General features: G+C 40.8%; 1 protein-coding gene across 2 annotated transcripts; it reads left to right on the top strand.

Moving 5' to 3' along the window:
* Positions 1-8,787: 8,787 nt before the first annotated feature.
* lemd2 (LEM domain nuclear envelope protein 2) lies at positions 8,788-21,645 on the top strand. Of its 2 annotated transcripts, XM_033042512.1 has the most exons (10): positions 8,788-9,434; positions 9,507-10,006; positions 11,250-11,290; positions 13,431-13,506; positions 14,699-14,775; positions 16,059-16,138; positions 17,384-17,529; positions 18,631-18,732; positions 20,419-20,521; positions 21,488-21,645. In XM_033042512.1, exons 1-10 carry the CDS (start codon positions 8,806-8,808, stop codon positions 21,633-21,635), a joined length of 1,902 nt encoding a protein of 633 aa, XP_032898403.1. In that variant the 5' UTR covers positions 8,788-8,805; the 3' UTR covers positions 21,636-21,645. The 2 variants fall into 2 exon arrangements, with proteins under 2 accessions (XP_032898403.1, XP_032898402.1); XM_033042511.1 differs by having other exon boundaries at positions 8,788-10,006.
* Positions 21,646-22,533: the final 888 nt, after the last annotated feature.

Raw genomic sequence — 22,533 nt, 5'->3', positions numbered from 1 at the left:
CCCACTGATTCCTCCAGCACTTTGTTTCTTGCTGTCCATTCCCACTAGTTATATGCACCTCCTTTTCCCAACCATCCCAGACCCACGAATGAATCCATCTTTTTCACACAGATGGTGGTTGGTAAATGAAACGAGCTGCCAGAGAAAGTAGTTGAGATAGGTACAGGGCTGCCAACATTGGGTGAGAGTTGAGAGTGAGAAATTGCGAGGGAGAGTAGCGACCGAGGGGGGGAGGGTGTGGGAGGGGGTGTTCCCCCTCCCATAGTAGGCTCCAGAACCTCGGAGGTGAGGGTGGGAGTTGTGTGCCGTGCCTCAGGGAGGAAAGGGGAGGGGGGTTGGTGCTGGTAGTTTGATAGCCCTGCTTTAAACCAATCCCCTCTAGTGCTTGAATCACATATCCTGGGAAAAAGACTGTGCATTCACCTGATATTCCCCTCATGGTTTTTACTCGCCTCTAAAACAATTTTTGCTTTATTTTGAACTTTCAGCACCCGCAGATATTTGAGCGTGAGAAATTTTGTGATCAGCGTGAGAGCATGAGAATTTAGTGAAATGCGTGAGTCTCACGCTCAATCCGTGAGAGTTGGCAGTCCTGCTAATAATGCAAACATTTCATGCAAGTTCCAATTGTTTGGACAAAAATCACTTATTACTGCTTTATAACAGTTAAGTTACTTTAAGACCATTTCAGAAATGATGGCGCTCAACAAACAATCAATTAACAAATTAAAGCAAACTAAAAAGAAATAATATGTTCCCTTTCCTGACTCGACCTCATAAGTCCTTTAACGCTGTTAACAGAGCAAAGGGATATTAATTTCAAGAATCAAAATGGGGAAAGTGGGGGCAATTTTGCTTAAATGGTCATTCTAAGCCCATTCAGATCTTCATAGAGTCAGAGTTACACAACATGTACGTGGCTGGCCCAACTTGTCCATAATGATCAAGTTGGCATTCTGCGTGCCCAGGGACTGGCTGCCGTTCCCAGATCAGATCGCGTCCCAGGGACTGGCTGCAGTTCTCAGGTCGGCTCGCCTGCCCCGACCCTGCGAAAACGAATTGAAAAAAAACGTGGTTTTTCGGGTTACGGGCCGGATTCAGCCCTTGTGCCATAGGTTGCCGAACCCTGTCCTAGATGTTTGGCCTCATTGTGGTCCCCCCCATGTTTTACAACCGATTCATCTGGTTAGTTTTATCTCCGGCTGTTTCATGTTGTCGGCGGCTGCACATCCAACCAAGAAAGAAGAGAAGAGAAGAGATGCGACGTCACTCACAGCCGCCAACTGACGCGCTTCCCCAGACTGCATAGATCGTTGTGATATGGCGCAAAAAGACAAACTGCAGGGACTGAAGACAGCGTGAGAATTCTGTCATCAGCGTGAGAATTGGCTGAAATGCGTGACTCTCACGCTCAAAGCGTGAGAGTTGGCAGCCCTGTCTAAGGCCAGGATGTGACAACAGATGCACAGGGAGACACATACACAAAGGAAGACACACACACACACACAGGGAGACAGACACACACACACACAGGGAGACAGACACACACACACACACACACACACACAGGGAGACAGACACACACACACACACACACAGGGCGACAGACACACACACACAGGGAGACAGACACACGCACACACAGGGAGACAAACACACACACACACAGGGAAACAGACAGACACACACACACAGGGAGACAGACAGACACACACACAGGGATACACACACACACACACACAGGGAGACACACACACACAGGGACACACACAAACATGGAGACACACACACACACAGGGAGACACACACACACAGGGATACACACACACACACAGGGAAACACAGACACACACAGGGAGACACACACACACACGGGGAGACACACTCACACACACAGGGAGACACACAGAGACACGCACACACACAGGGAGACACACACAGGGAGACACACACACACACACACACAAGGAGACACACACAGGGAAACAGACACACACACACCTTTCCTTCCCCCCCTCCATCCTCCCCCTCCCTCCCTCTATCCTCCCTCCTCCCTCTTTCCTCCCCCAACTCTCCCTCTTTCCTCCCCTCCCTCTCTTTCCTCACCCTCCCTCTTTTTCCTCACGCTTCCTCTTTCTCCCCTTTCTCCTTCCCTTCCTTCAATCCCTTACTACATTCCCTCCCCCTGTCTCTCTTTGCCTCCATCCCTTCCTTTTTTTCTTTCTCTCTCTCTCTTTCTCCCCTCCCTCTCTTTCGCCGGCCGCCCAATGGGGAGTCTGGCGGACACGGTGTAGCGTGGATTGGCGGTGCTGGCGTTGCCGTGTGAGTTGAAGGGCAGGAGGGAGGGAGGGAGGGAGGGAGGGAGGGAGCGAGGTTGCCGCGGCAGCCGGAAACGCAGCGCTCGCAGACGGCGCACAAAAGCGCTGACACCCACTGCCCGGGACCGACGCACTTCCCCAATCCGTGCAGATCGCTGTCATGCGGCGCAAAGAGACAAACTGTGCAGCAAAGATCCTATAGCTCCGCTATAGGATCTTTGCTGTGCAGGGACTGAAGACAGCGTGAGAATTCTGTCTTCAGCGTGAGGGCGTGAGAATTGGCTGAAATGCGTGAGTGTCACGTTCAAAGCGTGAGAGTTGGCAGCCCTGCAGGCACAATAACATAATTTAAGAGACATTTGAACAGGTACATGGACATGAAAGGTTAGGAGGGGTCAAGTGTAGGCAAATGGGACTAGGGTAGATGTGTAAATGGTCAGCATGGACGAGTTTGGCTGAAGGACCTGCAATGTCACCTATCCATTTTCTCCAGGGCTGCTGTCTAACCTGCTGAGTTATGCCAGCACTTTGGCTGAAGGGCTGTATGTCTCTATGAATATTCATATATTTTATTATTAATGTTAATATTCTTTATTGATATCCATTATTAACAATCTAATGGTTTACTATTTGTGATTTGTTCTGTAAAATGTCTATTAATTATCATCTATTCAAGATGTAGTCTGACAGTTGTCAAAAATAGAAGCAGGTTTCACCAAAGACCAAGGAAAAATTCAAGTACAGGTAGTTAAATGATTGAAACGTGTTCTGGTTTTTCTCCTGGGCATTCAATTGGAAGCTTTCCTTGAGAACAAGAATGTCAGATTTCTGAAAGTTGTTCCCAAGTCTGAAGGAATCTGAGATCTTCTAATGAGAGATCAACGGAACATTGTTGCCTAATTTTATAGCTTCCTTCTTTGTGATTTTTGTACAGGTTTGTGTTCCTATTGAAGTTGGTATCAAAATGAATCCCCAAAATTTTCACAAGTACGGAGATCTTCTTGGAGAATTCTTAAGTGGCAGCTTATCTGAAGGCATTGATGGTAAGGGAGGTTCTATTCAATTTCTGGAAATGTATCTCCCTGGATTTCTCAGAAAACTGAAATTTGAAACCTTCTAACGTTTATACTCATTCATGATGCATTCAATCTTTATTGTCATGTGGATCTAAGTGCATTGAAAAATTTTTTTCCATACAATTCAGTGACAATCCCACAATACACTAGGCACAATCAGACTAAGAATAAGAGTGTAAGATAGTAGACACACTGAGTGCATACACAAGAGTTACCACGTTTTAGGTGCCATCTTTGTATTTATATATTTCACAATTAAATATATAATTTGGGCAAGCATAAATGTGTTGTAATATAGTTTACACAATGTTTGCTAATTTCATTCAGATTCACATTTCAGCATAGTTACTATAAAATCTGGCATCTGTCAATTTGCTTTGCATGAACCAAAATAAGAGAGTTAGGTGGCAAGGAAGATAGGGAATGGGATTGGTGGTGATTCTGATTTATACACATCCCAACCTCCACACTGCCCCCTACTGTTTGTCCAGTCCAACTGAGATTAGACATCTGCTGATTACGGAGATAATTTACAATTTTCCTTTGTATTAATTAAATTATCTCATGGAAATCAATAGGTGAATGAAAGCACACAAAAAAGAAAGGGTCCCGATCTGCAATGTCACCTATCTATTTCCTCCAGATCTGCTGTCTGACCTGCTGTATTACGCCTGCACTTTATGTTCTTTTGTGCATCTGCAGTTCCCTGTTTCTACTGAGAAATCATAATACAGTTTTAGAAGATTGGTAAATGATAACATAGATATTGCAGCAATGATTGTAAGGTCTCCGGTAGGAAGCGGCCAATTCGCAGGCTCCGGGCCGCTGAATGTTCTTCCGTTCGAAGGCCTCGGGCGACTGCGGAGGCCTCAATAGACCCTGACCATGGGTGAACAGAGGAAGAGGACTGAACTTTGGTGCCTTCCCTCACAATGGGAAAGTGTTGTGTTTATCTTATTTGTGTGCTGCAAGGTAACTCAAATTTCACTGCACCAATCGGTGTATGTGACAATAAATATCCTATGTCCTATGTCCTAAATTAGCTCAGATCCTGTCATTCACCATACAACTTCGGTACAGTTATATCCTTTCTGGGAGATTACCTATGCTATTAGAAATAAAATAAGGTGATAATTGTTCTGTTCATTTCCAATATTTTATATGATATAAGGATATTATGTTGAATGATGTCCAAAGAATGAATGCAATTTCTCTTCTTTTAACAGATCAATGACAGCAGCAAATCAGACTGACTAAATGCTGTTCTGTGACATGCTCTCATGTTCATGATCTCCGGGGATGCTGCCTGACCCGCTGAGTTACTCCAGCATTTTGTGTCTTTCTATAACTCATATGTTGTATCTATACATAAATAAATTGTGAGATGCTGTTATGTGTGCTGATGATTGGTAATCAATAAAGTTATAATAGAACTATGACTTCTTTGTACTGTGCCATTACTTTCAGTTTTAATTATAACAATTCATGAGAAACAGTGAATGTGCATTTCATTTGGATTTAGTTTAGTTTACTTTCGTTTAGAGATACAGCGTGGAGTAATGCCCTGTGGCCCACTGAGTCCGCGCCGACCAGCGATCACCCGTACACTAGTTCTATCCTACACACGAGGAACGATTTACAGAAACCAATGAACCTACAAGCCTGAATGTCTTTGAAATGTGGGAGGAAAGTGGAGTACCCAGAGAAAGCCCACATGGTCACAGGGAGAATGTACAAACTCCATACAGGCAGCACCCATAGTCAGGATCGAATTCGGGTGTTTGGCGCTGTAAGACAGCAACTGTACCGCTGTGCCACCCAATTTAAAAAAAAAAAATTATTTGTTTAAAACTTCTTCACCACTCTTCTCCCCTTCCTTCCTGAAGAGAGGCCCGAGGCACTCAAATGATTACAATGTGGTCGTCAAGTCAGAGAACATTTTGTGACACAATTTCTACTGATGTTGAGTCAGAGTCTAGCACCACAGAGGGGGCAAGAAATTGCATTGGAGGGCAGGATTAAGAAAATTCCTAAGCATTTTAAGTATATTAGTTGAACTTCCACCGCCTCTTCCACGTACATTCCTTCCTCAAGCTTCACAATTCACAACCCTTCAATCCTTTCGTGTCGCACCTTCTCCTTGGGAAAAGTACCAAAGAACCCACTTATTCATAGAAACATATAAAAACATAGAAAATAGGTGCAGGAGGAGGCCATTCGGCCCTTCGAGCCAGCACCGCCATTCATTGTGATCATGGCTGATCGTTCCCTATCAATAACCCGTGCCTGCCTTCTCCCCATATCCCTTGACTCTACTAGCCCCTAGAGCTCTATCTAACTCTCTTTTAAATCCATCCAGTGACTTGGCCTCCACTGCCCTCTGTGGCAGGGAATTCCATAAATTCACAACTCTCTGGGTGAAAATGTTTTTTCTCGCCTCATTCTTAAATGACCTCCCCTTTATTCTAAGGCTGTGGCCCCTGGTTCTGGACTCGCCTAACATTGGGAACATTTTTCCTGCATCTAGCTTGTCCAGTCCTTTTATAATTTTAAATGTTTCTATAAGATACCCCCTCATCTTTCTGAACTCCAGTGAATACAAGCCTAGTCTTTTCAATCTTTCCTCATATGACAGTCCCGCCATCCCAGGGATCAATCTCGTGAACCTACGCTGTACTGCCTCAATCACAAGGATGCCCTTCCTCAAATTAGGAGACCAAAACTGCACACAATACTCCAGATGTGGTCTCACCAGAGCCCTCTACAACTGCAGAAGAACCTCTTTACTCCTATACTGAAATCCTTATGTTATGAAGGCCAACATTCCATTAGCTTTCTTCACTACCTGCTGTACCTGTAAGCCAACTTTCAGTGACCAGTGTACAAGTATGCCCAGGTCTCGCTGCACCTCCCCCTTACCTAACCTAACCCCATTGAGATAATAATCTGCCCCCTTGTTTTTGCTGCCAAAGTGGATAACCTCACATGTATCTATATTATACTGCATCTGCCACGCATCTGCCCACTCACTCAACCTGTCCAGGTCACCCTGCAACCTCATAACATCCTCTTCACAGTTCACACTGCCATCCAGTGTGTCATCCGCAAACTTGCTAGTGTTGCTCCTAATTCCCTCTTCCAAATCATTAATATATATGGTAAGCAGTTGCGGCCCCAACACCGAGCCTTGCGTCACTCCACTCACCACTGCCTGCCATTCTGAAAAGGACCCGTTCACTACTACTCTTTGCTTCCTGTCTGCCAACCAATTTTCTATCCATGTCAACACTCTACCCCCAATACCATGTGCTCTAATTTTAGTCACCAGTCTCCCATGCGGGACCTTATCAAAGGCTTTCTGAAAGTGTAGATACACTATATCCACCGGCACCCCTTCATCCATTTTACTTGTCACATCCTCAAAAAATTCCAGAAGATTAGTCAAGCATGATTTCCTTTTCATAAATCCATATTGACCTGGACTAATCATTTTACTGCTATCCAAATGCCCCATTATTACCTCTTTAATAATTGACTCCAGCATCTTTCCCCCTCACTTGTGTTCACTTATTACCTGCCATGCTTTGTCCTGCCACTCCTCTCTTCTAGCTTTCTCCCTTCCCCTCTACAATCATTATGAAGAAGGGACCTGATTCAAAACACAAAGTGCTTGAGGTACTCAGCGGGTCAGGCATATATGTGGAGGGATTTAGTCTAAAGGGCCACAACCTTTAGTCTTTTCATCTTTGGCCTTTGTCCAACCATCTGCCTATCAACTCCCCTCCCCTCACTTGTGTTCACTTATTACCTGCCATGTTTTGTCCTGCCATTCCTCTCTTCTAGCTTTCTGCCTTCCCCTCTACAATCAGTATGAAGAAGGGACCTGATCCAAAACGTCACCTATCAATGTTCTCTAGGGATACTGCCTGACTTGCTGAGTTGCTCCAGCACTTTGTGTCCTTTTTTAAAATAAACCAGCACCAGCAGTTCATTGCTTCTGAGTGACTCTAAAACTTTTAGGGCAATGACATGCTTGAGATAAGACCATAAGACATAGGAGCAGAATAAGGCCATTCAGCCCTTCGAGTCGGCTCTGCCATTCGATCATGGTTGATCTATTCTTCCCTCTCAACCTAATTTTCCTGTCTGCTGCCCTTAACCTTTGACACCCTTACTAATTAATCGCTGCTCCAAAGCCTTCTGTGGCCAAAAAGCCACCACCTTCTGGCTAAAAAAAATGCCTCCTCATCTCCATTCTAAAGGTACGTTCTGTTATTCTGAGGCTGTGGTCTCTGTCCTGGATATTCGCACTAGTGGAAACATTTTGTTTAGTTTTGTTTATTGTCACATGTACCGACGTAGTGAAAAGCTTTTGTTGTGTGCCAGACAGACAACAGAAAGACAATGCATGATTACAATCGAGCCATCCACAGTGTACACATACGTGATGAAGTGGATAATATGTATAACATTTCATGCAAGGTAAAGTCCAGTGCAGTCTGATTAAAGATAGAATGAGGGTCTCCAATGAGGTAGATAGTAGCTCAGGACCACTGTCTGATTGATGATAGGATGGTTCAGTTGCCTGATAACAGCTGGGAAGAAACTGTCCCTGAATCAGGAGGTGTGCAATTTCACATTTCTATATTTTTTGCCTGATGGGAGAGGGGAGAAGAGGGAGTGACCGGGGTGAGACTCGTCATTGAGTATGCTGGTGGCCTTGCAGAGGCAGTGTGAAATGTAGATGGAGTCAATGGAAGGGAGGTTGGTTTGTGTGATGGCCTGGGCTGCGTCCACAATTCTCTGCAATTTCTTACGGTCTTGGTTGGAACTGTTCCCAAAACAAGCTACAATGCATCCCTATAAAATGCTTTTATCCTCTCCCCATCCTCTCTCTGTGGGCCTTTTCGATCTCTGTCAATGCTACTCCTGACCCAGCCGATAATAAATTTCTAGGAGCAGCCAAAACAAACACATGGACACAAGATAGGCAGGGTATTTGACAGTTTGAGTTCATTTAAAAGTGACAGTCTGCATTCGGATACACGACAAGTTCTAAAGAAGCATCCTTTTCTCCAGAGATGCTGCCTGACCCCCTGAGTTACTCCAGCATTTCTGTCTATCTTTGCTTTAAACCAGCATCTGCAGTTCATTTTCCTGCACACAGATCCTGCTTTACCAAAAAGGACACAAAATCCTGGAGAAACTCGGCAGGACAGGCAATTAATTCAACAGATTCACCAGATGAATTACAGGGTGGGAAGGCACAACTGGCCACAAGATGAAACATCTCCTCCAACAGCAATTGGTGTCAGTTGGTTGCTCAGTCAACTTCCCCCGTCACGTGACGCGGGCCGCCGCTGAATGCGCATGCTCAACCCCGGAGCGGACGTCATCGGCGTCTGGGCAAAATGGCGGCGAGCGACATGGAGTTGAGGCGGGAGCTGAAGTCGTTGGGCTACGCGGCGGGCCCAGTCACCGACAGCACCAGGGCGCTCTATGTGAAGAAATTAGCCCAGTTGCAGTCGGAGAAGCGGCTGCAGGAAAGGAGCGGGCGGACCACGCGGAGCTCCCGCAGCGTTGGGGGCTCGGCCGCCATCTCGGCGCAGCGGGAGAGCCTGCGGCCTAGCGCGGCCTTCGCTGGCACCGGGGTCTCCTCCAGTGCTTCCCGGGCCTGGCAGCACCAGGACTACCAGAATCCAGAGGAGGACGATACAGACGCCTCGGCCGATGACAGACCCAATGCCGGGCGCTGGGAACCAGCGGGCCCTGGGCCAACAGACCGGCCGTACCGGGCAACATCCTACACCGACTCCCACTCCCAATCGAGGAGCTCCTATTCAGACCCGTACGCCAGAACATTTGACAGCTTGGGTTCAGCACAAGGTGCGGCGACAACTAGCAGCCAGTACTCGGATCCATACGCCAGGATATTTGACAGTTTGGGTTCATATAAAAGGGACAGTCTGCGTTCGGATAGATACACGACAAAAACCGATAGACCGAGTTCAGATCGATTTAAGGGGACAACTGATAATCTATTGGCAAATAAATATACAGGAAAAACAGAGAATCTGTATTCAGATCAATACAATAGGGAAACTGACAGTACGTTTGCAGATCGATATTTTGGGAGTACTGACAGCCTACATTCAGATCGATATAAAGGGACAACTGACAGCTTGTTTTCAAATACATATACGAGGGGAACCAGCTGCTTGAATTTGGCCTCTCGTACAGGAAAACGGCAGGATACGAGTTCAGATCCATACATAAGGAAATCAGACAGCCTTTCGTCGGATCAATACAGAGGCAAACTTGGCAACTCCTATTCAAATACAAGTTCGAAGGGCTTGTATTCCGATACCCGCTATAGAGGGCGGTTAGACAGTTGGTCAGAGAATGAGGATGAAAGCCACATGCACCGAACCTCTGCTAGAACCGCTAATAATGAGAAACAAAGGCATAAAACCCATCTGGTTCAATTTGAATTTTACCTCTCGCGGTTTCTGTACATATCCACCATTGTGCTGTGCCTGGTGTTGTTGGCATTAGTCTATGTCAAAGCCTTGGGATTAGTTGAAGGATCTCAGGAGAACATAAATGAAAATAGTAAGTATGCATACCACATGTGAAGTTAATCAGGCATTTTGAAACCTTGATTGTTTACAGAAGTTCCAGGTTGAAGGCAGAAGCAGGAGTGGGCCATTCAGTCCCTTATGCCTGTCATTCTATTCAGTCAGTCTATGATTGATCTTTGACCACTTTTGGTGCGTTAATGTGATTGAGAGGGAAGAATAGATCACCCATGGTCAAATGGCCTGATTTTGCTCTGATATCTTATGAACGTGCTGTTCCTTGACCAATTGAATATCCAAAAATCCATTCATCTCTATCTTGAAAACATGCAGCAATTGAGCCACCACCAGGATAGAGCACAATATTTTAACTGACCTTTGGATGAAGTTTTACATTGACCTCTTGCATTGCGGCTGCATTCCTCTGATTCTGCACTCCCCAGTCAAAGAAATATAGTCCCAGCAGCTAGTCCTTTATATATTTAAATAAAATCACTTCTCTAAACTGCAGAATGTAGGCACTGTTTGCTTAATATTTCCTCAAGCCACATATCCACCATCCCAGGAATCACTGATTATCCTTCGCCATATTCCCATATAGAGCGTGGAAATATGCAGTCAGCCCACCAAGTCCACGCTAACCAGCAGGAACCAATGTGTATTAATCTCATCCTTCAATACTTGGCCACTAGCATTCTACACCCAGCTGATTCAAGTGCTCACCTGGACTCTTAAATACTGTCAGAGATTCTGCTTCCACCACTCTCTAAGGCAGTGTATTTCAGTTACGCACCACTCTGTGCATCACATAGATCCCCTCTAAATCTTTTCCTCCTTAACCTAAATATGTGCTCAGATGTTATTCATCTCTGATATGAGGAGTGACTTTCTACAGTCTACCCTATCTGTACACCTCATAATTTTACGCATCTTTATTTTGTCCTCAGTTAACCTTCCTCCCATTGTCTGCATGTATATTATTATATCTATACACCTCAACTAGAAAAAAATCCTCGGAATCATACTTGACAAATCTATTGTAGTTTTTGACGATGTAACTAGTATAAATAATGAATGATGAAAACTTGTCTTTTGCCTCTGCCATCCTATTTATGAAGGCAACGATATTGCAATGATATTGGCTTCCATTTCCTGCTTTTTAGCTGATTTTTCTAAATATCAGATGAAACCTAGTGTAGGAATCCTGTCTGATGTGGTACATGTATTTGACTTTTTATGCATTAATTTGGAATTTTACAATCTTTTTATATTTTTAGTTCAGATGTTGCCAGTTGATTGCAGTGGCAAGACAGACACAGTGAGTAACTTTTCCTTCTCAAAAGTTAGAAATAATTTGATCTCGTAGTTTTCTAGTTCTAATAGTAGTTTTCTTTGGAGTTTTCTACATAAATCAGAACATCAAATCCAGATTAGATTTTTTTTAATCCTTTCCCAATATCGTGATACAAAGATATATGATAAGTAACCATATGACAATAAACTTGACTTGCTTAATGAATGCCATTGCAGATCCCGTATCAGATTTAATCTGGTGTAGGATCCAAAAAAAAAGATTTCTCAGTAAATACCAGTGAATCTCAACCAGTTGTTGCTCCGCCATTGAGATCTAAGTAGAATCTAGCAGCATAGCATGGTCAGAAAACCATTGCCAGAACCCAGACAGCGTGTCTTTTGCTTTCCTGCATCAGCACCAAGCTTGTGGCCATACTAATGTAAGTGGGATCAATAAACCCCAACAAAGCCCTGTCTTCTCCCCTTGAAGATGTTCAAATTACCAAAATACCCTTACAAATATTCAAAAACTGTAATAAGTATTTGAACTCTCCAGTTGGTCAGCATATGGTGGGAAATTATTGCTTATTTTTTCATTCCCTTTGGGTATAATCTGCAGATGGTTGTGCAAACGCCAGATATGAAAAGACAAAAGGTAGTGAGATGACAAAAGAAGAGGTATGAAATGTGAAGCCAGAGGAAGGTATATATTGGAGGGGGAAATGAGTGAGCGTCCAATTGGGGTATAAAGAAGACAAGGGAAAAAGTGTGGAGGTGGGGGTTTGTTGCAAAAACCTGAGAATTCAGTGTTCACACCAGTGGGTTGTATGGTACCCAAGCGGAATATGAGAAGCTGTTCCTTCAGTTTACATGTGACCTCACGCAGCAAATGGTGGAGGCCCAGGACAAAATGGGTAGAACGAGAATGGATGTTAAAATGGTTAGCAATTGGGAGATCCTGCAGGTCTCAGTGGACCAAGCACAAATGTTTGGCAAAATGGGTGCCTAGTTTTTGCTGATTGGATTGAAGTGAAAATGTTATGAAGTGAAAGTGAAAATATTAGATAAACACCAATATTGACTTTTGGTGCCATGTTAACAGAATCTCCAAATAACATAATCAGCGATCAAATAATGTGGTGCCACATTTTTGTTCAAATCTCATTCCCAATTGGAAATATTGCACATTAGTGAGGATATAAATATTAACATTAACACTGCTTTTAAAAGTTATGGCATGTGTTCAGATTATAAAGGTGAAGGATAATTTTTCAATTGGTTAAAGACACAAAATAATTGTGACATTGTGCTTAAGATTGATACTAAATATGTACGTCGGAACATTAGATTTTAATGGTTTCATTTATTGATTGTTTTATCACGAATTACATCAAAGCTATTTAACTGGAATGCTCATGGCATTTTGCAATGTCAAAATCACTTCTCATTGTGGCATTTGTAACTGGACTAGACAATATAAACCAATTCTCAATAACCTATGCTTTTCAGTAAATAGGACATTCTGCATCTGTCTATCCCATTAAATGCACAACCAGCAGGTTGTCATTATGAACACTAGACCAGGTCTGGGAAGTAATAAGACAGGTGTATTTTATCTTTTTGAATAAGGAGACCATTCGTTGAAGCAAAGAAGTATTGAAGAATTTTGCTATATCGAGTAATTTTCTCAGAATTTATTTAATGAAGCAAATATTAGTTTTACTACATTAGGTTAAAATTCTGATTTCACTAAGGTTGGAAATTTACAATATTTCATGTCCATTCATATCATCAATATAATTCTAAGATTGATCAGGTGTTACTTGTGTCTTTTGGACCTATGATACTGTATTGTTTAACATTGATATGTTTATATTTGCACTTTATGTTCATTGTGCAAACGTTTAGAATCGCCAAACCAATGGTGGCTGTGCGTGAATGGCCCACTGGAGGTCGCTGTTCTATAATAGATGAGCACAAGTATTTAAAGTGAAGAATAACAAAATTCGTGAGCACTTTATTACTTACTGAATAAAGGGCGCATTACATGACTTGTTTAAATCCAAACATTATGCAGTACACTTTCATCTTTAGATCCATGTAAAATTTCATGCAAGTAATTTATTGGTTTATTTCTTTTTTATTTATTGAGTTTATTTTTCCAGTTCTGCAGAGCTGAAGAGCACAAAATGTTAATGAGGTTATTGACTGGAATATATGAGTATTTGGCAGATGTAGCAGGTAAGTTTCTGAAGCTTCCAGCACTGCCCGGCAGTTTCCAGGCTTCAAAGATTAATTTCTTGGCCATAAAGTTTATGTTTTTCCTTTTACTTGGAATATTTGTGTTCATTATTAAGAAAATTGATGATGGGGTTATATTGTATATTACTAACCTGAAAAATATTTTTGTCTTCAACTGATTTTAAAATAGTTGATGTTCACATCAGAATGTGCTACAGATTCAGATATTCTCAATAGAATTACTAATAACTATCCCATCTAAGATGGGCAATCCAGCTTCAGTCTCCTATACAATTGAAATCTTTCACCCTGGGTATGTTGCTGTTTAATAACATGTGCACCCATTCCTAAGGATAAGAGGAAAGTCTTTTAGGACCGAGATGAGAAAATAATTTTTTACACAGAGAGTGGTGAATCTGTGGAATTCTCTGCCACAGAAGGTAGTTGAGGCCAGTTCATTGGCTATATTTAAGAGGGAGTTAGATGTGGCCCTTGTGGCTAAAGGGATCAGGGGATATGGAGAGAAGGCAGGGATGGGATACTGAGTTGGATGATCAGCCATGATCATTTAGAATGGCGGTGCAGGCTCGAAGGGCCGAATGGCCTACTCCTGCACCTATTTTCTATGTTTCTATATTTCCCTGGAGAAAGGTTTCGGCCGAAACGTTGCTTATTTCCTTCGCTCCATAGATGCTGCTGCACCCGCTGAGTTTCTCCAGCACTTTTGTCTACCTTTCCCTGGACAACCTTCCTAATGAGTGGTGCTCAAAAATCAGGGCAGCATAGGTAGTCGCTGTTTTATAGTGCCAGAGTTCCAGGTTCGAACCTGACTATGGGTGCTGTCCATACGGAATTTGTATGTTCTCTCTGCGACCTCATGGGTTTTCTCTGGGTGCCCCATTCCTCCCACACTCCAAAAACATTCAGGTTTGTCGGTTATTTGGATTGTGTAAAAAAAAAAAGAAATTGTCGCTAGTGAGTAGGATAATGTTAGTGTACGGGGTGGTTGCTGGTCAGTACGCGCTCAGGTGGGCCAAAGGGCCTGTTTCCACGCTGTATCTCTAATGTCTATAGTGAATAATTTGATGCCATTTGGCCTTCTGGTGAAGCTAAGGATCTCTCAGTTCAATCTTCATTTCAGTTTTAGAATGTATAATTGTATTTAGGGACAATTGTTTTTATATCCTTGCAGGTAAATTTGAATGTGACTCTAACTCACCACTGACAAGTAAATGTGTGCCTATGATTGATGTAAAGACACATTTAACAGTAAGTAATTCATCTGAATATAACTAAAAGTCTTCGGTTTGTGCCCACGATGTGTCTCTGTGTCAATCTAGTTTCCCTATCTTCTTCCAAACGGTAGGCCACAGCCTTCCCATTTTCACACATCTTCCATATTCCCCTTGGTGGCAATAAACATCTTCCTGTCGCATTCCCACCTATAATTCCGAAGTTATTAATTGTTGAAATTTAAAACAAAGGCAAAAACTGCTTCTCACGGAGAGCCTTTTTCCAGCAGCTTCAAATGATGATGTCACAATGCTACTCACAGACGTCCAATCACAATGGATAGCTTAAAACACCAGCTTCCAGTGACGTCACAACTCCCCCCCCCCACCCCCCCAACGGTAGAGTGAAACAGAATATTCCACCACTTTCCAGTGACGACATTGACTTCTCGGCTCAGCCCCGCTCGCTGCCTCCCCCCCCCCCCCCTCCCTGCGTTGCGTTGGGGGAGCAGACTGCACCTGGTCTAGTTTTAAGTTTAAACTTTTTTTCAAATAACGAAAAGTGTTCGAAGTTTATTTGCAGCCTTTAGAGTTGGAAGGATCATGGTGTAGAACAAACCATTAAAAACTCAATCAAGTTATGGATGAAATATAGTTGTGCAATGTTACCATTTAAATATTCATAGAATTATATGGAATTACTTAATTGTCACCAGAAATGCACCACAGTAATGAATTTTCGTTTGAACAGTCCACCTTGGAGTTAATGAATCTCGTGCATTATAATCCAACAAATCTTCCGTTTTGAATTGATAATGAGTTTTTGCAAGTTTATTTGGTCATATAATAATATTATGCCAGTCAGTTGTACTTGTGCTTAATAGTTATTTAATAGAAATATAATAAAATTGTCATAAGAGATCAGGTAATCTAAATCATAATAGGTACACTTTAACATAATTGCCGAAAAGATTTACAAGAAAATATTTGCCTCCCGCACCAGTCTTATAGCTAAATTGCGAGATATGGTCCCTGTCTGCAGGAGAGATGAAGGTGTGTTAGTAAATTTAAAGCTTTGTTGATAAATAAGCAGATAAACCCCACAATCAGGTCATGCAATTGAATTAATACTATTGGTCCAAAATGTCTGCAAGAGCTGCAGATTTTGATTTGTAAATGCTGCCTGAAATACCCTGAAAGTGATGGATATATCTTATATTAAAAAAAAGATTTTTGCAGAAAATTTCATAAGAGCTTAAGTTTGTTAAAAAAAAACTGCTGTTCATTATTTGTTATTTACATATTGTATTGTTTTCCCAGCTTTTAAAAGTTCCTAATGTAAGTAAATTTAATGAGGCGCTTCGGTGGATTATGCTGAGTTCACGGGACCTTGGAATTAGGTGAGCTAAAAAAAATTATCTCCCAAGTTACAGCAGCTAATCAGCGCTATTTAAATTACTGAGAGTTTTGGAATCCATAACAAATATTATGTACCTATGCCATTTGTTTACATAATGATTTTCACCAACTTTTTCAATATTTAGGTTATGTGGTATATCCAAAATGGTGAATGGGAAAAGACACAGTTTACATTTGAAATCATTTTTACCCTGAATTGATGACTTACTATCTAAATGGAGAAAGACTATGGATGAGCAAAGTAGAAAGGGATATAGGTTTAAAAAGAGGACACAAAGTGCTGAAGTAACTCGGCAGAATAGGCAGCACCTTGAAGGACAAGGTTTGATGATGCTTCAGGTGACTTGACCGAAAACATCACCTATCCATGTTCTCCAGAGATGCTGCTTTATCTGCCGAGTTAATCCAGTACTATGTGTCCTTTACTGTATTAACCAGTATCTGGAATACTTTGTTTCTACAAGGTGTGTTGATATTCTTGTACACATTCTAAAAAGTTAGCAGACAGTTCCAGTGAATGGTTAGGAAGGGGAATGGCACATTGATCTTTCCTGCCAAAGCTTTCGAGTTTAAAAACAGCAAAGCACTTGTTTCGAGGATTCTAATAAGGCCACACCTAGAGTAGAATTTTGGTCCCCATATTTAAGAGGGGATTCACTGTCTTTGACAGCAGTCCAAACGGAGCTTACAAGGTACCACCACAAGTTGTGGAAAGAATTGGATCTATATTCTTTGGTGTATAGAAGAATGAGCAATGTGCTTGTATGAATACATGTACAAGATTCCTGCGGGGGAGGGGGCATGACAGGATGGCTGTCGAGATACTTCATTATTGCTAAGGGGTGCTGCACATTTAGAAGAATGGAGGCCGGTCATGTAAAACAGGCATGCAAAGGAACTCTAATAGCTTGCCTCTCAAACTGTAGTCTTCCCACATAAACATAATGGATCACTGGTTGCACCTGTCTCATTTCCTTATTTTGTTAAGCCTTTCTAACTTTGTAATTGCGAATATCAATCAATGGAGTTGAACTTCATAATTTATGGTCTTGCTACTAAAGTTTCTTTTGTGGAAAAAGAATGAAAAATATTATTAAAACATTTTACTAGTAACTTTAAAATCACTTATCCTCAAGTAATTTTTAAAGCAAATATTAACATTTACAGCTGTGCCCTTGAAGAAACTCATTATTTTTTTGGTTTATATATTTTTAATTTGTATACAGATTAGTTGGTGAAGACTCTGAGGAAAAAATAACTTCAATAGGTCAGGTGGCTTGTCTTGAATCTACTCGTCCACAGATGAATTGGTATTGTCGCCTGCAGCGTGCATTTTTTACCATTCTTAGCAGAATGCTGACTTTTATTTTGGGTAAGTCTTAGGAATTATTATTTAGATATCATTTTTGGATTTTAAAATAAACAGTCCTGCAGTAATTGAAGGTTTCTGTGGAGTTTTAATAATTCCTGGATCAATTATTCCTAAATTAAAAGTTACTGGATCGGTATTTTCAGAAGATTCATTTATGTTCAATATTACATACTGCTCTCTTTATCCTGAGAATAAAAACAGATATTGTGATATAATTGGTTGAATCTGTAGTTTAGTTTAACTTGTCATCTTGTGTTTATCATATGAATATTTAGTCAAAATAGTCATGTATATCAATTCAAAATTGTGGAATTGCAGTATATTTTTAATTTGACAGAGATGGTCCCGGGTGCCTTCGATAAAACTGTAAAATCAACATGCAAGCACTGCATTTCTTTGTAAGAGAGTGGTGTTGAAGAAAGGATATCTTGCTATGACTACATAAAACTGATGTGGAGATGCATATGGCCCTGTTCCCTGTTATATGGGGGGGGGGGGGGGGGGGGGGGTAATACCTGCCAAAAGAGCAATTTGGAGAAAGATTATTACTGGAAATTAAGGAACTGGCTCATGAGGAAGGGTGAAGAAATTGGGCCCAAAACTCATTAGATTTTAGAATGAGAGGTGATCTTATTGAAATGTTATGAAGTTCTGAAGAAAAACAGGAAAGATGATACTGCTTTTTCTCATAGGTGAAAGCTTGAATTAGTTGGTATACCTTCAGAAAAATAGGTTGGTCATTTAAGGAGAAATATTCTGTCATAAACCTTTGAATTCTCTACCCCAGAGTGACACTACGTTGAATTATTTTTGTGGTTGAGATGGGCAAGTGCAAATTCATAGTGGGGGTCAAGTGTTAGGTGGAGAATAAGCAAGAAAATGAAGCTGTGTCTGAAATCAGCACAACTTGATCTTATTGAGTAGTGGAGCAGCCCACAGGGTTCACTTGGCCTATTGTAGTTCCTGTTTCTTATCTTATGAAAAGTTGGAATCGGAGCTTCTAAATTAATGCTTGTACTTTATATGAGGTTTAACTAATTGTATTGCCACCACGCATTAAACAAAAAAGAAACCTTCCATTTTTTTCTGCATTTTATATAGTTTTGAGTCTTTTATGGATTGCATTGCTACTATTGAAATACTATTCTAGGAAAATGGAAGAACAACGACAAGCTATGTATGAAATGGTGAATAAGATAATAGGTACTGTATAATTTCTAATTATTTGTTTGTGTATTATCTATGAGATATTGCTAAACTTGACCACGTTTGCCAACAAGGGCTATTGGTTCTATGTGTAGTGTTTAAATAATGCTGTGCAATGATCGGGCAGTGGAATTCATCACAGACACTATTTGCTACTCCTTAGGCTCTGTCTGCTTCTCTCTGCCTACAGTGCCCTCCTTAATATTGTTTTAGACAAAGACCCATCAGTTATTTATTTGCCTATGTACCACAATTTGAGATTTGTAATAGAAAATCTCACATGTGGTTAAAGTGCACATTGTCACGTTTTATTAAAGGCCATTTTTATACATTTTGGCTTCATATAGAAATTGCAGTTGTGTTTATACATAGTCCCCCCCCCATTTCAGGGCACCATAACGTTTGGGACACATGGCTTCACAGGTGTTTGTAATTGATCAGGAATGTTTAATTGCCTCCTTAATGCAGGTATATGGGAACTCTCAGCACCTAGTCTTTCCTCCCGTCTTTCCATCATCTTTGGAAACTTTTATTGTTATTATCAACATGAGGACCAAAGTTGTGTCAAATAAGCCATTATGAGACTGAGAAACTAGAATAAAACTGTTAGAGACATAAGACAAACCTTAGGCTTACCAAAATCAACTGTTTTGAACACCATTAAGAAGAAAGAGAGCACTGGTGAGCTTACTAATTGCAACGGGACTGGCAGGCCAAGGAAGACCTCCACAGCTGAAATGGGGGGGACTATGTATAAACGCTGCTGTAATTTCCGCGTGTTGAAACCAAAATGTATAAAAATGGCCTTTATTAAAATTTGACTGCACTTTAACCACATATGATCTTTTTCTATTACAAATCTCAAATTGTGGAGTACAGAGGCAATAAATAAATGATGGGTCTTTGTCCCAAACATTATGGAGGGCACTGTAATTCTCCAGCCCATCAAAACAATTATAGCAGCAACATTCCCCGTTATTTCCCTATAGACTTGCAGTTTATTCTCTCTCAGGCCAATCAACTCCATTCATTTTTCCTTCAGTAACAAATTAAACTATCAGCATCTTTTTGGGATGTGGTATAAAGCCAACCACATTCGGGGGATTCTCCATTAAACTGCAAACCGCATCTCACAAGACCCTAATCCTTGACTGACAACCTTTGCGGATTACTGGGCCATTATTGATGGCAAGTGCAATTAGCCTTATTCGTGCTAAGTTGATATCTCTGGGAACCTGTAAGCCTTGGCAGCTTCGCCCCACCCTCACAGACTGAAAGGACTTTAGAAGCACTGACCCACCCAGCTGCCATGTGTGAAACATACAAGTCAAGTTCAATGCTCTTAAATGTAAGTGCACCACAATAGCAATCTCATTAACCAAGTGTGTCATGATTTCATGCTTTGTTTTTAATGAGCCTTTGATTGGTGTTTTATATGGTGCATTGATTTGACAAACAATATGAGCCTTTGATTTAATTAGCCTTTGATTCTGTATTCTGTATCTATGCATTGATTTGACACATCCAATATATCTAAAGTCTAACTTCTAGCCAATTGTGTTTTTCAGCTAATAAGGCAGGGTGGAATGTAGAGCTCTTTAGTATAAGTACATATAAATCTCAGCCTGAGGTTGTCTGATTAAGATCACAAAACTCAACTATTCTTTTTTTTTGTTAAAACAGCTGTCATTCGTGCTCACAATCAAGAATGGGAAAAGGATTTGGAACTTGTCCCTTATGTACCCATCCCCCATGTCCGAGACACACTAATTCAACCCAAAGACAGGTACAATGTTTGCCAAAAATAATGCTGTATGATTGACAGTGTATTGTTTTGAAGGCCTGCGCACAAAACAGCTATGCATATTTCTGTAGTTCCAACTTGTTCTATTACACATAGAAACTTGTTAACTTTGTTAAAATAACACGATTGTTATGTGTATACCTCACTGCTTCTAGTTGTTACCATCAGCAGTAATACAGTTGTATTTCTGCAATAAAATGAAATTACGTCAAATACACTACGGTACAAAAATTAAATGTTCATTTTGGTAATGTGAAATAATTATTGTTAAAGTTAGTCCGAACCAACTGGACAATTATATTTTGTCAACCACTGCTCAAACAGATTATTAATTTGTGGAGGGAATGGACAGGCTCCTGAAACTCCGTCCATTTCCTCCACAGATTCTGCCTGACCCGCTGGGTCAGCAATTTTACCCCAGCAATTTTGTGTCTGCAAAATATTAATTACTGTCCAGTTGACATTTTATGTCAGAGATAAATGGCCAACCATTCTTTGATTTTTATCACCACTAGCAGTGATCCTGAACAAGAAAGTAAAAAATCTGGTGGTGCCTCGGTGACCACACCTCTTAGTTATTGCCCCTCTTTCTATTACTCTCGCCATATAGTACCTATTCTGTCAATTCAAAAAATTATATTGCGAGTATTTTAATGAACAAAATCTTCTCTTTTGGAGAAAATTTAACTTGTCAGATATTGATAATGGTGCATTATCATTATTCCGTTGCTCATAAAAATATAATCACGGCATCATGACAAGTGAAGAGAAAGAGAAAAAAAATCATCTTTGAAATGTTTAGTTGAAATCGCTTTCTAAGAGTGGAGAATATGCTAACATGTTCATGATTTTGCTGCACTATAATCGTTTTTTCTAGATCAGTTCATTTGAAACAAAGCACATTTTATTATAGGGTATTTAAAACTTTCTAAAATGTTTTTCTATCAGGAAGAAGATGAAGAAGATCTGGCTGAAATCCGTGCAGTTTCTTGAAGCAAGTGAGTCCCGGATTCGCACAGAGACAAGCAGAATAAATGGACAGGATTTCTTGGTTTGGAGATGGACACAGCCTTCATCCCTCTGTGACTCAATGTGATAAATATCTAGAAAACATGCAAGGCTAAAGGCAAGTTAGCAGTTAATAACAATCCCTCAAGCACAATTTGGAGATGTCTGTACTATATGTTGCATTAATAAATGCTTGTCTGTTGTTCTCCTTGCAGCAGCATGAGTAAATGCAGCAGTAACTGGTCAGTATGAGGTCATGTGAAAAGCACTGCCTCATAAAAAGTAAGAATAAATTATTGGATACTTCAGGGGGACCGCATAATGTCATGTTACAAATGTTAAATTATTATTTTTTTATTGATGTGATTTGGAAAGTCCTAACAAGACCAACAATTTTTACACATCAGTAATAAAACTATGTGTGTAATAAAACAATGTTAGGTCAAGCTTTTCTTGTCTAATCCACATGACTGTCAATCCAATAATACTTCAATTAAAATAAATTGGGAATGGACTTATCTCGAGATCTAATGATTAGATGTTATCGAAAGATAGAAGCACAAAATCTGCCTCTTCGCGATCAGAATATTTTTAGAATTGAGAATTTCATGAATAGCTGAAAGAGCTAGGGGATGAATATTTGAAATCTAACATTAATTAAAAAGAACACAACTTCAACTTGTTTTTCAAGTTAAGCGTTTTTTAAATACCACTGCCAATTTTTTTAACACCTTTCCACACAGTGCCATATCGAATTGTCTGTTGCTTTACTTTACAACTGACATTTTGTCAAATATCTAGTCAGAAGCTTTGCTTTTTGTATATTTGCTTAAGGGAATACACATTTGGGGTAAAGTGATTTATATGTCATATAAAGCTTTTTGTAATCATTCACAAATTCAATATACCAAAGCAAATCGTTTCCACGTTATTTTTTTTACAAACTCTGTATGAGTTGCATTGAAATTGCTGAAATTCTTCTCATC

This window comes from Amblyraja radiata, chromosome 24 (assembly GCF_010909765.2).
Source record: "Amblyraja radiata isolate CabotCenter1 chromosome 24, sAmbRad1.1.pri, whole genome shotgun sequence".
NCBI classification, from domain to species: domain Eukaryota; kingdom Metazoa; phylum Chordata; class Chondrichthyes; order Rajiformes; family Rajidae; genus Amblyraja; species Amblyraja radiata.
The sequence above is the reverse complement of the archived record's forward strand: the minus strand, read 5'-3'. Positions and strand labels throughout refer to the sequence as shown.